The 16,151-nt window shown below is 42.5% G+C and overlaps 1 protein-coding gene across 1 annotated transcript; it reads right to left on the bottom strand.

Moving 5' to 3' along the window:
- Nucleotides 1-15,614: 15,614 nt before the first annotated feature.
- Nucleotides 15,615-15,830, bottom strand: LOC141630923 (uncharacterized; the record flags this gene model as incomplete). The annotated part of the gene is made up of 1 exon (XM_074443660.1): nucleotides 15,615-15,830. A coding segment is annotated over one exon (216 nt), but the record flags the coding sequence as incomplete, so codon positions are not given.
- Between the last annotated feature and the right edge of the window lie 321 nt (nucleotides 15,831-16,151).

Here is a 16,151-nt window from a genome sequence, read left to right as displayed (position 1 = left end):
TTGATGAGTGTGCGAGATAGCCCGGGCAGACGATGACGACTGCGTTGGATTTGCTTGTTGATGATTTAGATGAGCACGAAGGAGAGCAGGTGGAACAAATGATCAGCACTCTTTGCTCCATTGAGGTAAAGGTACCAGAACGTAAGCCTCTCCCTTCTCATCTTAAATATGCTTTCCTAGACGATACAGAGCAATATCCGGTCATTGTTAGTGCCAAGCTTAGTGATGATCAGCTGACCTCTTTGTTAGTTTGTACTTAAGAAAAACAGAAAGCAATGGGCTATTCACTGGACGATATCGGGGGATTAGTCCCGATATTTGTATGCACGGGATAGAGTTGGAGGAGGATCACAAACCTTGCGAGACAGGTGGTCGGCCGGCTGAACCCGAGAAGATGCAAGATGTCGTGATTCAATTGAGGTAATGAAGGCTGCTTTGGATGCGGTATTATTTATTCTGTCGGTAATTCTAGATGGGTGAGTCCAGTACAGGTGGTCCCGAAGAAAGGAGGGACAACTGTAGTTAAGAATGAGAAGAATGAATTAATACCTACTCGAGTAGTAACTGGTTGGCGGATGTGCATAGACTACAGACAGCTGAATGCCGCCACTAAGAAAGATCACTTTCCCCTTCCTTTTATTGATCAAATGGTAGAAAGGTTAGCTTCTCATAAATTTTTCTGCTATTTAGACGGGTATTCGTGGGTTCTTTCGGATCCCTATCCACCCCATTTCGATCAAGCTAAGACTACATTTACCTGTCCTAAGGGCGTTTTTGCGTACCGCAGAATGCCTTTTGGTTTGTGCAATGCCCCTGCCACCTTCCAAAGGTGTATGATGGGGATATTTTCAGAGTATATTGAGTCTATCATGGAAGTTTTTATGGACGATTTCAGTGTATATGAAAGTGATTTTTCTAACTGTCTGTCTAACCTTGAGAAAGTGTTGCGTATTTGTATTGAGGTTAACCTTGTCTTTGAATCGGGAGAAGTGCCACTTTATGGTCAACGGGGGAGTTGTCTTAGGGCACTTAGTTTCTGATAGGGGAATAGAAGTTGATAAAGCAAAGGTGGAAATGATTCAGCAATTACCACCTCCTGTTAATGTTAAGGGGGTGAGGAGCTTCCTTGGTCACGCCGGCTTTTATCGCCGGTTCATCAAGGATTTCTCCAAAATTGCTAAACCACTTACACAGTTGCTCCTTAAGGATGCCCCTTTTGTGTTCATCGATGCTTGTTTTTCTGCTTTTAACGGGTTAAAGCGAGGCTTTAGTCTCTGCGCCGATCATACTGACCTCCCAACCGGGACTTGCCGTTTGAGGTCATATGTGATGCGAGTGACTATGCACTAGGAGCGGTGCTTGGCCGGAGGAAAGACAAAGCCTTGAATGCTATCTACTATGCGAGCCGAACTCTAGATGAGGCTCAAGTGAAGTACACTACCACGAGAAGGAGCCGTTAGTTTGTAGTTTATGCCTTAGAGAAGTTTCATACTTATTTAGTTGGGTCGAAGTCACTTTTTTTACCGACCACTGCAGCTTTGAGGCATCTCCTTGTTAAGAAGGAGGCCAAACCACGGCTCGAGATGGATACTCCTTCTTCGGGAGTTTGATTTGCGAGATCAAGGATAAGAAAGGAGCCGAGAACGTTGTGGCGATCACTTGTCGCGGCCCGATGCGGCAAGAAGGGGAAGATTCTCTACCCATTGATGATTCTTTTCCTGACGATACTTTGATTGCTATTATATCGTCTATTGTTAACCAAGAACCTTGGTATGCAGATATAGCTAACTTCGTTGTCGGTGGCAAGTGCCGCCTGACCTTTCTCATCGACAAAAAGAAGCGTTTTACGTATAACGCTAAAAGCGGTATACAGGATGATCCTTACTTGTTTAAGGAATGTGCGGACGGTCTCTGACGACGGTGTATTCCGCAGTGGGAGACCAAAATAGTCCTGGAAGGCTGTCACTCCTCTTCATATGGTGGTCACCACGGTCCATCGCGCACCGTGGCTAAGGTACTTCAGTCTGGTTTTTTGGCCTTCCTTGTTTCTTGACGCTAAGTCTTTTGTTTCGACTTGTGACGCTTGCCAACGATCGGGGAACATTTCAAAGAGACATGAGATGCCACAAAACGGCATCCTAGAGGTTGAGGTTTTCGATGTCCGGGGCATTGATTTCCAAGGATCGTTCCCATCCATAAAAAGGTAACAGTACATCTTAGTAGTCAGACTATGTGTCAAAATGGGTTGAGGCAATTGCTTCACCCCATTGTGATGCTAAGACCGTGATAAAGATGTTCAAAAATATCATATTCCCCCGTTTTGGTGTCCCTAGGGTCGTCATTAGTGATGGGGGATGCATTTTAAAGAAAAGAAACTCACTTCCATCTTGTCAGAGTTGGTGTGCAACACCGGCGTGGTTTGGGGTATCATCCCCAAACTAGTGGTCAGGTAGAGGTCTCTAATCGCGAGTTAAAAGAGATCTTGTCTAAGGTAGTTTCTAAATCACGGAAGGACTGGAGTCTTAAGCTAGACGACACATTATGGGCTTATAGAACTGCCTTTAAGACACCAATTGGTGTATCACCTTATAGGTTAGTTTATGGGAAATCGTGTCATTTACCTGTTGAATTGGAATGTAAGGCCTGGTGGGCAATTCGTGAGCTTAATTATGATCCTAAGTTGTGTGGTCAGAATCGTCTTTTGCAGCTAGATGAATTAGAGGAGTTTAGGCTTAATGCCTATGACAGCTCGCGCATTTACAAGGAAAAGACGAAGAGATGGCATGACAAGAGAATCCTACCTCGGGAGTTCCATGTTGGGCAAAAGGTGCTGCTGTTCAATGCCCGGTTGAGACTATTTCCTGGCAAGCTGAAGTCCAGATGGAGTGGTCCTTATACGGTGACAGTTGTTACCAAATTTGGATCTGTGGAGCTTGAAGATTCCGAGGGGCGTAGATTCAAGGTGAATGGCCAATATGTGAAGCATTACCACGAGGCGACTGAAGCAGACAATCGCGTTGAAGTCTTGCGCTTCGACGAGCTCGACGCGCCAGTTAATTGATGCCAGAAAGGCCGTGTGGGACCTCTTAAACCAGCGCTCTCCGGGAGGCAGCCCGGACTGTTTTATTGTGCTTTTGTCGAACCTTTTATTTTCCCTTAGCTTTACATTGAACTTTAGACACTGCTTTATGAACTTCCTACGTTGTTTTCTTGCTTTTTATGCGTGTTTTGCAGGTCAAAGTACTCGATCGAAAGATATTGTGCTCGATCGAGCACTTTTTGAGGCAGCCTTCATTCGATCGAATGATAATATCCTCGATCGACCTGATCCGAACCCATGTTGCCTCGATCGAGTGGTTGTCTGCTCGATCGAGCCCTTCCAATGCACTGGTTCACTCGATCGAGCTGCTCCAAGAGCTCGATCGGGTGGTTTTGACTTCCAGCTGTTGTTTTACGTTTTTGGAGCTACTGCTTGACTTTCTTTGACCTCCCATGTTCATGGTCGGTTTGGGGAGGTCCTTCCTTACGACGTTTTGTAAGTTTTCTGACTCCACTCCTCCTTTTCCTTTCAGTTTGCATTTCTTTCCCTATTTTTGGTACAATGAGGGCATTGTACGGTTTGGTTTGGGTAGGTATGCATCCATATCTGTGTCTGCATGTTTTCTTGCATTTCTGCTTCCATGTTTATTAATTCCGCATGCATTGTTGTTCGTTTTACTTCAAAAAATCATACAAAATTTTCAAAATTTCATAAATTTCATGTTTAATTTTGAGTCGAAACGTTTGAACATTGACGCTACTTTGAACCCTTACTTGAGCCCTGCATATTCTTGACATTTAGTTGGCGTGGTCATGTGCATAATCTACGAGTTTTTGTTTCTTCTTTATTTGAACGAATAGACTTGATTCATTATGTCGGCAAGCTACATTACATTCTGAGGTTAGAGCTTATTGAACTGGTGACATTCATGACCGGTTCCATTTAGGATGTGAGTAGTACTCTCTTTAAGACATGTAACATCAATTTGCATAAGCATGAGTCTAGTCTTCTTAATACCTGTATGCATTCGGTCTGTGGATGGTGACACGTGTTAGGAGAGGCAGTCCCCTTTATTTCATTCTACCCATGAGCCTCACATAGCCAAATTGCTTCTTTTGTCCTATCAACTACTTTCTATAATACTTCCTACCCTAGCTGAGCTAGTAACGAGTAGTTCTTGGAATGTTTTACTGCAATATGGTTATTTCATCTGATTTCAGAAGATGGTGGAGGAATTGAAGGGAAAGAAAGAAAGAAAGGAGGGTAATGTCGAATCGTTGAAAAAATGATGAAAAAGAAAAAGAAAAGAAAAAAGGGAATGAAAAGCGAAAAATGCGAAGAAAAAGAAAGAAAGAAAAAAAAATCAATCAAAAATGAAAAAGAATGAGAATTGAACAATGATTCACACTCCCATGTCTTATCTATATTCTATGGGGAGTTAACGATTTTTGGTGTTTTGTGAGTTAATGCATAATTTTGCACCGTTTTATCTTGCTGTCATGAGTACGAAGTTGGGATGCAGTCTATATTTGGATCCGTTGTTGCTAGCCTGGCTATTAACCCCACATATCCAAATTCTTTTTTGCCCCTTCTTACCCATTATCTCACTTACCCAAATGTAAGTCCTCGGCACGTGTCTTGGTCATTAGTATGGTTGGAATGTATATGTACGGTTATAGAGACTTTATTCATGTTAACTGCATGCATGTTCTTATAGGTCGAGTTAGGTGAGTGTCTGTTTTCTTCCTATCTTTCACATATATACTCACCTTGTGCCTGATCTTGAGTGACGAGCGACCCGTGAGAGTCCGATACCTTTTGAGTCTTGCAAGGTCGACGGTTCAGTAAGTTTGAAACATTAAATTAACTCGTTTGCACTTTTCACTGCCACCTTGTCATGTTATCGCATTAAATTGGTTCTAGTGGATGATTTGTAGCTGATGCGTTGGTCCCGTTCCACTGTTCACCCTTAGTTGCATTCATATTTGCTTGGGGACAAGCAAAGGTCTGGTTTGGGGAGATTTGATGCGTGTCTTTTATATAAGGTTTTCACCTCATTTTTACACGCATTTCTGTGCCTTTTATGTAGCACCTGGCTACAAATACCCCCGAATATTCTACTTTGGTCCGTTATTTGTAATTTGCAGGAATTGACCGAAGAGAAGCTAAATCGAGCCTTAATTGTCCCAATTGTATGCATTCATGGAAAATAAGGAGCCGGAGCTGGGAAATCTAGCACTTGGAAGACGCATGAGCTGAGTTCGGGAAGCTATTCAAGTCCTAACGTGCCTATATAGCTCGATCGAGTGATTCACTACTCGATCGAATGCTCTATATACTCAGGATTGGTCGATCGGCCAGTTTAAGGAGCCATCGAGGAGTTTTTGCAAGAGCTGCTCGATCGAGTGACTTGTATCTCCTCGATCGAGTGGTTTGGTGATGATATTGCTCGATCGAGTAGATTATTTCTCCTCGATCGAGTGGTTTCGTGTGTTTTAGTTAATTTCCGCCTAATCATATTATGGGCTTTTGTAATTAGTCCATAGATTAGGTTTTAGGATGGATTTCTAGTATAAGACTGAAAAAGAGTAACTACGTTACTCATCTCTTCCACACACACGTTAGTTTGACTCTATTTCTTGTCACTGTTCTTTGGATTTTGCCTCTCTTTTACTTTTGCTACTCGGATTTGGGATACGATCGGTATTTTCGCTCTACTATTATTCTTAATTCCATTATTGCTTTTAATTCTTCCCTTCTTCTGAATCGTTATCATTGCTTCAATCGAATTGTTGTCAGTTTTATCATTATGTCTAGTTTTAATTATTTGTTCGTTGTTACTGATAATTCGATGGTTATGAGTAGCTAATTTTCTTTTGCTAAGACTATAGGGGATCCGTAACATGAAGGGAGAGTAATCGATTTATTAGGTTAATGCTGGTACTTTCTCTGTTGGTTAAATGCTACATTTAATTGTATCTTTCTAATTGAGTCGACGCAATTAGACCTATAATTCCTAGTGACCCTTGACCTGGACCGAAAGGTTGGAAAAGGTAGACTAGTAGCGAACAATAGAGTATTGCAGTGAGGACGAAAGTTAAGCTGTTTACACTTTAGGGTGAATTAAGGACCGAAAGGTGACGTTCGCTGCCCCTTAGACCGAATTTGCATTGACCTGAGGCCTAGATTACTCGACCGGATGATTATGGTGAACCGTTTGTCTTAGCTATTTTTCTCTATCTGTTATTCCCTTCCTTTATTTCTCTTCTTCTTGTTCTTTTTAGTTTAGAAATCACATTTTATAAACCCCCAATTTGGTTACTTGACGAACTTAGATTTAGCCGACAAATTCCTACCTCTCTGTGGATTCGACCCGACTTCCCTAGCTATTTTAGTTGGAGCCAGTTGGTTATTTTTGACAGGTACGCGACAGCCGTGTCACCAACCAACCTGGACTTTGATTCTTATTATTCCTACTGGATACCAAAACCATAAGGATTATTTCCAGCCATGAGTTCCCATATGACATAAGCGCTCTTGGGTCGGGTGGCCCATTCCATCCCCCTTTTTTTTATTTTGTTTGAAGCGGGCCAAATAAAGAATGAAATGCAGAAAAAGGGGAAGGTATTTAAAATATCTTTGGTTTGGTTTAAGGGCTGCTCGCTCTACAGAAGTACCAAAGGCTTTCAAGGCTCACACCTCTTACATGACCTAAAAAAAGCTTTCAGTAGTGCCCTTACTCTAACAAGTAAGCAAGTAGAAATGACCTTAAAATCTAAGCCTTTTGAAGTGCCAGTAGTTGTAGCTATAGCCACACCAACCCTTTCGTTCTTATCGCTCCGGGTTCCGATCTATATGACCTCCGGACGGTACAAAGTACACTTCTTCCGTAGAGGCATAACCTAACTCTGTTCAACGGGGGAGCCCTCTAATCTATGAATGGAAAGCTCTCCGCGCTTGGCGTGAAAAGGTTATAAGAGAAATTTAACCCCCCTTAGGTTACCATGCCCACGAGGATCCCTACGTACTTGTCCAGTCCAGGACAACTGAGATCTTCCGTATTATTTAAACTTAGGTGCATGGGAACAGTTCAAACAAAGAAAAGTCTGGTTTGAATTCAGGCACGGCCCGCCCGTCTGCTGCTAGGTCGGGGAATGGCGCCAGGCGAGGGCGCCGCTATTTCCCTTAATCAATCGAATGATCCTTCGACCGCTATTAGATAGTAGATAGATTCCGGCGGCCGACATAGATCTCATGAGACCCGCCCACTATTACTACGAAAAAAGAGCCCTGCCCTTTTCCTTCGCTACTAGGAGAGTAAGCAACTTCTATTAGCGCCGGACCTTGAGTCGAATTGATCGTGTCATGTGCAACGTCCATCAATGATGGTTCATTAATGTCAATTGATTTAGACTCCTTCCCTCTTCCCAACTACGAAAAAGATCGAGAGGCGCGAAGAGCAAACCAAGAACGGAAACGGAAGTCTTTTGACTCCCCAGTCTCTCTTAAATAAAGCTCGCCAAGGCGACCTGGGCATGTCGGCCGGGTCTTTCCCTGTTGTTCTGTTTCCGCCACGATAAAGACGCACGGAAGAAGTATGCCCAGCGCGCAGAAGATCCGTTAACAGTTTCTGTTGTCTCGGTAGTGGCATTGAGCTAGTAAGCGATCTTTTCCCCTATTGTATTGAATCAATAAAAAAATAGGTCAGCGCTACGGCCTCCTATTGTTTTATCCAATATTGCACATAGACAATGGACGAGCCCCGACTTCCATAGGTCCTTGGTTTGACCTCACCTCCTTAACAGGGGTAGGGGTCACCTTGCTTTTCAGAAAGTGGAGCAGGGCCAATTTCTCGTACTTGCTTAGTCTGTCCTCCTTTCATCGAGTGCTCTTCCCGGTTCACTGGGCTGTTAGCCTACCAAGCACTTGCCTGCTGCTCTTGGCGCCCGCTCCTATATTAAAAGCACGGGGCGGAGCGCTCGATATCCTTATCGTTCTCTCTGTAGAGGCCCCCTCCCATTTCTCTAGCCATAAGCAATGGCGGCTCCATTCGCAACCACGGGGATTGCTTATAGAAAGAAGATAGGCCAGTGGGTTCATTTGTTCTTTGGGCAGCCTCTATTCAAATTACGTTAGGGGGTCTCTCGCTTTTGCCAGATCTAGAGAGATACTAAGAGTCCTCCGTCCCAGATTCTATCGCCGCGGCCATCTGGTTCACCGGTACTACCAAAAAGTCTCATGCTTACGTTACTCTTATTGATGGTTTTATTATCTTGGACCACGAAGACTCCGGTCGTGCTTCTGGTTTATATTCTCATCATCATATTGATGATAAATCTCCTCGTGCTCTGCCATAAGAACTTGGAGTCTGTATTATGGTGAAGGTAAGGTAACGCTGTGATTCTTGCTCAAAAAACAGACCGAAGGCGTTCGAGTTATTTGCTTGTTCGATCTGGCAGCATTCATAAGTCGCTCGTTCAACTGTCCCTCGGAGACACGGTCGAGAAATGCCATTACCAGGGTAACCTCCGTCCTTTCTTTATCTTGGTCTCACCCAACAAGATATGGCTCAGCCAAAAAATGTGAGCGCCCTGTTTTAATTTAAAGGCGAGCCTTACTTTAAAAGTCAGGCTTTGGCTCCCTAAATACTAAAGGATCAAAAGGGGGGGGGGGGGGGGGGAATTCCGCAACGGGCTATGCCACCCAAACCAACTGAGGGAAGTCACATCCGTCCCATCGCAAGCACCTACAATGTCATGATTACATAGGTTTACCCTTTTTTCTTTGGTAGTTTAACGGACGGTCGCCCCTCCAACAAGAAAGGGTATAAATATGAAAATTTCTCTGCCATTTGGATCGGAGAATTTATGGAGGAAGTTGAGTTTTAAATTTCCAGAAACCACATGATTATATAGTCAAAGGGAATAGGCCGCGCCTAAAATCATCCCAAGATTTCTTTGGAAAGCTCCTACTAAGATGAGAAATTCCACGATAAAGCTGCTAGTACCAGGTAAACTCATATTGGCTAAAGTGAAAAAGAAGAAAATGGTAGAGAAATTCGGCATGGTGCTCACTAAACCCCCATAATATCTAACAAGTCGAGTCTTATGTTGATCATATAGAACACCAACACATAGAAAAAGGGCTGAAGAACCAGTCCATGACTTAACATCGGTAGAATGCTACCTCTAATTCCCTGTATGTTCAGACTAAACATACCAATAGTCACAAAATTCATATGGGCTACTGAGGAGTAAGCAATGATCTTCTTAAGATCGATCTGTCTTTAAGTGGTCAAGGAAGTATATATTATTGCAATCGCGCTTAGAGTATAAATGAAGGGAGTGAAACAAAGTGTCGCTTCAGGAAACATGGGTATTGAAAATCTTAAAAACTCGTAAGTTCCCAATTTTAAAAGAATTCCTGCCAAGATAACGGATCCTGCCACGAGTGCCTCTACATGAGCTTCGGGTAACCAAATATGAACTGGTACCATAGGAGCTTTGACAGCGAAAGAGGCAAAAAAAGCAATCCATAAAAAGATTTGGCGCCGCTCACTAAATTATGTGGTTAATAAGATTTGTAAATCGGTGGTTCTTGTTTTGGAGAAGAATCAACAGAATAGCTAATAGCATAAAAACAAATCCAAGTAAAGTATAAAGGAAAAACAGATATGCTGCCTTGATCTTTCTTTGTCTCGAACCTCAGAACACTATAATAATGGTAGAGTAAGGGGTGGGCCCAAAGCGGAATTGACCGGGCTAAGAGTTTTCATCTGTGGTTGGTCGAAGCTCCAGTAGGTAGCCACTCCCTTCTCAGGGAACCGTACGTGAGACTTCCGCATCATACGGCTCCATCCCGAGCTTTCGTCGTCGGCCCTTGTCATTAGACCACTCTCTATGCATGTATTTTCGGCCTGGACTCTCGAATCTTTTGCTTTTCGGGTAGTGGGCGAACACTGCTACTTGCGTTGCGGGGGATGCCCGCTCGTATGGCCCGTCCCTTGATCCTAACCCGCCCAAAAGAACCGCTCACTAGCTAGCCGGACTAGTGAGGGGCCCCATTTTTAGACATACTAAAAACCATGCCTTTCGAACCGTGCTTTTAGAGATGAGGTCCGTCTTCCAAATAAAAAAAGAAAGAGACTCGTTGGGAAGAAAGATGGAGTGCGGCCTGTAGAGCACATATAACGCCCCTTTTCTTAGTAAGGCGGGTTGCTCACGCAGGCGGATCTCTCTCTCTAGATATCTATGGATCTCTAGAGAGGAGAGAGATGTAAAAGTAATAGCCTTATGTTATGTTATGGCCGCTCCCCGACTTACGGCCTTTACGCTACTACTACTGTGCTGTGATGTGAGCGGTTCAAATTGGTTTGATCTTTCTCAATCATCCTGGCCGGAACTTGTACGACCTTTTTTTTTTTTTTTTTTTTTTTTTTTTTTTTTTTTTTTTTTCTGAATCTTAAGGACAAGACCTTACCCTATTCTCGAACCCTCCATGAGCTCTACCTACCGCCCGCATTTCCTTTTTTTTTTTTTTTTTTTTTGGGGTCGCAGATTGGTGATTGATGAGCTCCACTGCGCGCCAACAGCCTTTCTTCTGAATTTGATCGAACGGGTCGAGCCTCTCCTCCCGTTTGTTTTAGCAACTTATCCTAAGGTCTCCTCTCCAAGAGCTCCCCGGTGACGACAGAGGAACCAACCCGCCTGCTGTGGCGGGGCGCCTTTTTTGTTTCACAATAAGACCTGGACGATTATCCCTACCCTCGGTAGCTTACGAGTTTACGTCCATCCCTGGTTGGGTACAATTTCCTTTCGATTTCTTCCTTGTATTCGTTACCTGAATTCGCGCAAGTGTGTCCACACCCTCCAAACTTACTTGACGAGGAATCCATTCTCGCGAACAAACACAACTCCTACACACACCTAGGAGCACCCCTTCCTACATTTCATACAAGACCCGAGTAGGCGAGTCGAGGTCCTACAAGGTACCCACTACTTAGAGTACCCTCCCCTATTTACGAAGGGAAAAAGATGTGTCTGTCAGGTTCGGTTCTTCTAAGTTAAGTTGGGCGAGTTCGACCAGAAATGCTATGCTTACGCACAAGACTACCCCTCTTCCCGAAAGCTTCGCGGAGACTACTTTACGACGCTAAGATGTTTACAAAGCGACCGCCCGTAGAGGGTTTACTGCACAAGGCCCCTGTAGAGGAAAAGCTTTATCCTAGCGAATAGAAGATGCTCAGCTGCGCACAACATAGGGATTAGCATGCTTTCAGAAAGAACATAGAATAGTAGAAGATCCAGCATGCAGAACACGGCGATCATTAGAAATTCACGAATTAGAGATGCTGTAATATACTCTTTCCCATAACTTCTCATACCAGACCAACCCACTAAAATGCAAATAGGGATAAAAAATGTGGTCAATATCACGAAGAATAAAGAGATACCTTCTATACCCAAATAAAAATTTATGTTTTCATAAGGAAGCCATCGAAGGCTTTCGACAAATTGAGATTTGGTCGTAGAAGGATCAAATTGTATCCGAAGAACAGGAGAATACAAAAAGTAATAAGAGAAACGCACAGACCAATCAATCGTATCGATCGTATTCTTGAATTTGGAATGAAAAGAAGAGTAATGCTTCCTAGCACGGGACACAGAATAAGACCACTTAGATCAAAATAGCATTCACAGAAATGTTCTAACATAGAGCAAAATCTAACATTGAAAAGATTAGTTGACAATAGTAAAAAGATGAGCGCCTAATTCCAATACAATAAAGGTCTCTCAGTTCAAGTCAGCTGAACGCCGTGATTGATGAGTAGGTAGGTAAGTTAGGTGTACCTCTCGCCCAGTGGAAAGCTAGTTTCCTTCCCCCTGAATGAAGAAGTAGTGGGGCCTCCTGCGCCCCCTGAGGTGCCTTTTTTTTTAATGGAAATAAATCAGTAAGGTAAGAACTAGTACTCAACTTCTTTCCCTCTTTATACTTTTCTTCTCTCCTTTTGTTTTTGCTTTCATCCGGGCTTTTCATTCTGTTTTCTAGAGACCCGGTTATTATTATTTCCCAAAGACAAGGTGAGGGGCGAAGCTACTCGCATTTTTATTAGAACAAGTAAGGAGAGGGACTTTCCTAGCATACGAAAAAAATCCAAGATAACGGCTGTCAAAGGATGAGTAAGGGACGAGGAGTGGGAAGCTCTCGAAACCAAACAAGACTAGAAGGAAGATGGGAATTAGCACCATTCCTATGAGTGCTTTTGTCTCGAAGAGCCAACAAAACAAAAAAATGGGCAGCCCTCTCTTCGGTCTCGGTTTAGCATTATATATTGATTTGGATTTCTTTTGGTTGTAGTTCGGATTAAGGAGCAGCTCCCCCATGCTGTGGCGGTGAAGGTGGGGGCTGCTGCCTCCCTTAGTTTTTGGGGGGAAGGATCCTCATTTATCTTTTTTACGGGCCCGTAAAATAAAGAAAATGAGTTTTGGGAGAAGCGTGGTAGGTCTTGAAAAGCCTGATAGAGGCAGAAGCCGAGGTCACCAGAGCTATCTGCATTGAGTGTGTCGATTGAAAGAAAAGAGGAGAGGAGATAACTCAAATGCCGACGCAGAAATGAAAAGAGTCGTGCCATACTTGTGATTATAATATAACGGGAATTCTTTTAAGATCCATTGCTCGATTTTGCATGCTCTGCTCTCAAAATGCATCGAGACTTTCGGGGGTACATCCGCGGGTTGGTTGGTCCAGAAAGTCAAAGTTATGGGAGAAGCAGACTAGGTTAAATAATCTACTGATGCTCTATTATAGAATCTTATGAATCACGCGCGGCACACTTTCTATATCTCCTCCGTCTACAAGGTGAACGAACAACCTCTTCCCTTGTACTAGAAAGAAGGGGCAGCAGACTCTTTATCTGGGACAGTAGACTCTTTATCTTTTTCAGTAGCTCTTTTACCTTATTGTTATTGTAAAGTAAAGCTCGAAACCTCTCTCCTAAAAAACCTAATTGTTTAGGCACCTTCTCAAATACTCAAATAAAAGGTTTGGCTTTGAAAGTACCCGTAATATAAGAAAAGTCTTCCGTGTTTGTTCGAGGGAAGAAAAAGTATATATCCCCTCTTCACTCCAATTGCGCAACGATGCGATGACATCTGAGATTAGCGTTTGGGATGAGAGTTCAAGGTTTATAGTTATATGGGTTGTACTTCTAGTGGGGACTGGGGTGGCACCTCATATCCGATCCTTCTGAGGCAGGAGTTTACCTTTCGTAATATATAATATATAATGGTTTCAACCTGTAATTCACCATTTCAACTAATTCACCATTTCAAGCTAATTAATTCCGCTATTATATTAATTAGATATGTATTAATTAGATATGCTTGTGGTGATTCAACCTTAAGAAGGGAGGTTAGGTTTCTTAGTACCAGCTTTTTAATTTAATAAGCTTAAGATATTTCTTATTTAGAAGGGGCATAGCAATTGACGCTTCTAACGATCCCGCTTTGCCAACAAGTCGTCCTCTAATAAAAAAGCAGGTTAAGTTTATTCGCCAACAGCCCTAGCAGATGCAGATCTAAGGAGCGGGCTTCGGTCCCACAGGTTTACCTGGTTCCAAAGATAATAAGAAAGTTCATAACATAAGATTGAAGCACAATCATCTAAAAATCTATAAGAAGGAGCGTGCCGTTACGTTTGACCGGAGAGTCGTGCTATGCTAGAGTTGTACCTCTCCCTACTATAATATAATTATAATGCGAGCCTCTTCCACCCCTCTAACAGCTGCCACAGGGTCAGGCGCAAACCCCTCGTTGATATCCTAGCATGCGCCTCAGAGGAAGTCTTTTGCCCTTATTAAAACAGGGAATCCCGTCGAAGAATTAATTAATATAGTGATGAAAGCTAATTCCATATTGGACAGATAAATGAAAGATTTTATATTAAATATAAAATATAGGTTTCAAATATAGATTGAATTAACTAAACTTTCAGCCCTATGAGAAAAAAAAAATTATTTTCTTAATTTAACATAATAACTCAATTTAACTCTTCTTTCTAACATCTAACTCTTCAACAGCTAGCTCGCTTCATATCTTGCACTCGCTCCTTTCACTCGCTCTTTTTGAAATTAAATTCTTTTTAGTACGTGTCGAGCCCAAGTTCTATTGCAGAAGGGTAGGCTGAATTCACTCTATAGGGGTTTTTTTTCGCAAGGTCGCTTCGATGTGGAAAGCTTTAATTTGATTGATATTTGAGTAAGACTAGGTTTGATAAGTAAAATTTAATATGTTATTATTTTAAAATTTATATCATATGCATAGATGTGTACTCATCTAAAATAAGAGCTAGTATTATAGTGGCAATATAGACAGAGAAAGCTTTTTTATGCTCCATCTTTTTCATTTGAAAGTGTATAGGATCATAATTAAGCTTCTTAACCTCTGGAAAGAGTCTCTTTACCATTTGATTTAACGGCTCGCCACATACACATGGACTTTGAACATTAATATGAGCAATTCTTCCTGTTTCTTTTACAGAACTTCCTTCTTGTATCAGCAAACCATCACCCATTAATACAACACCAACATTATTTGATTCTAAATTCAGAGCAATACCTATTGTCCTCTCTTCAAATTCTAATAATTCACCTGCCATTACTTCATCAAGACCGTGAATACGAGCAATGCCGTCACCCACTTGAAGTACGGTACCGGTATTTACAACTTTTACTTCTCGATTCTATTTTTCAATACGTTCACAGATAATATTGCTAATTTCGTCGGCGTCTCATAGAAAGTCTCTTTGTTAGGGAATAGGACGATCCGTAGGATACGTTGGTTGCAGTTCCTTCGGGTCAGGGGTGGGCCGGCCATAGGTTCGAATCCTGCCACCTTTCTTGTGGATCATCCTGTGGTTACCGGATGATGGGAATAACAAAGCAGAAATTTAAAAATGAGCACAAAATGTCAATATATGAATTTTTTTCATTATTCGTTATTTCCGGGTCTTTTCATTGCATTCACTTACAACAAGAAACAACCACCAGCGTTTGGTGCAGCACCCGCATTTTGGTGTATTCTTTTTTCTTTCTTTGGTCTTTTGTTTTGTCATATTTCTAATAAATTATCCAATTACAACGTATTAATCGCTAATGCACCTTTCTTTTATCAAATCTCAGGGACATGGTCTAATCATGAAGGTAATATTTTATTATGGTGTCGGATCCTAAGTTTTTATGGATTCCTTCTTTGTTACCGGGGTCGATCTCAAAGCCATAATGTCTCAAAACGAGGAGGTCATAGAGAAAGTCTTCTTTTTCCTTTGTCTTAAACTTCGTGAAGAACTCCATTCTATCTCTTACTCGTTATGAACAAAAAAGTAGAGTTCTTCACGAACCCCAGTTGTACACTCTCTTCGTTCTACGAACTCTTGTTGATTCTGAACTTTGTTCGCGAAGAAAGCGGACTTTTGACGTGCCAGCTCTTTTTTACGCGCCGCTTTACCCTGAAAGGAAAATGAGCTTTGCTCTTCGGGCCGCGAGGCGCTCTCATGGTTCGCGAGAAGGAAAAAGGACTCATCCTTTGTTGCATCTAGCACGAGATGATAAAGAGAGAGCTTCGTCTATCGATGAATAGCGGATTGACAGAGCTCTTGGCATTTCTTTGTTTTTCTTTCCTTTCTTATCAGCGAGTTCCGATCCTTTTGTTTGAAATTTCTTTGTTCGTACCGAACCGCTTGCAGAATCAAATCCTGTTCCACAAGATCCTATATCAGCAATACACCCCCCTTGTATTTATGCCGGAGACGTCTCCAGTGCTATGGGCTTTGGCATATGTAGATCAAAAATGATGAATGGGATTGTGGCACTCTACTCGCCGCCAATGCAGAAGGATGCCGCCGAAAATAATGGAACGCTACTTTGCTCTGCTGGATGCGTCGGATCCCGTATAACAAGCAAGCTCTTTACCCTTAAATTCAAACATGTGGGCACCAAATGCTATCCTGCTTTATTGTTGCGTAGCAAAAGAAGCCTGCTCATGCTGCTTCGGCGGCGCTTTTTCGCCTTCTCTTGGCTCTAGACAAGAGCGCTAGTGGAGATGGGGGGGGGGGG

This window comes from Silene latifolia, chromosome Y, assembly GCF_048544455.1.
Source record: "Silene latifolia isolate original U9 population chromosome Y, ASM4854445v1, whole genome shotgun sequence".
NCBI classification, from domain to species: domain Eukaryota; kingdom Viridiplantae; phylum Streptophyta; class Magnoliopsida; order Caryophyllales; family Caryophyllaceae; genus Silene; species Silene latifolia.
The sequence above is the reverse complement of the archived record's forward strand: the minus strand, read 5'-3'. Positions and strand labels throughout refer to the sequence as shown.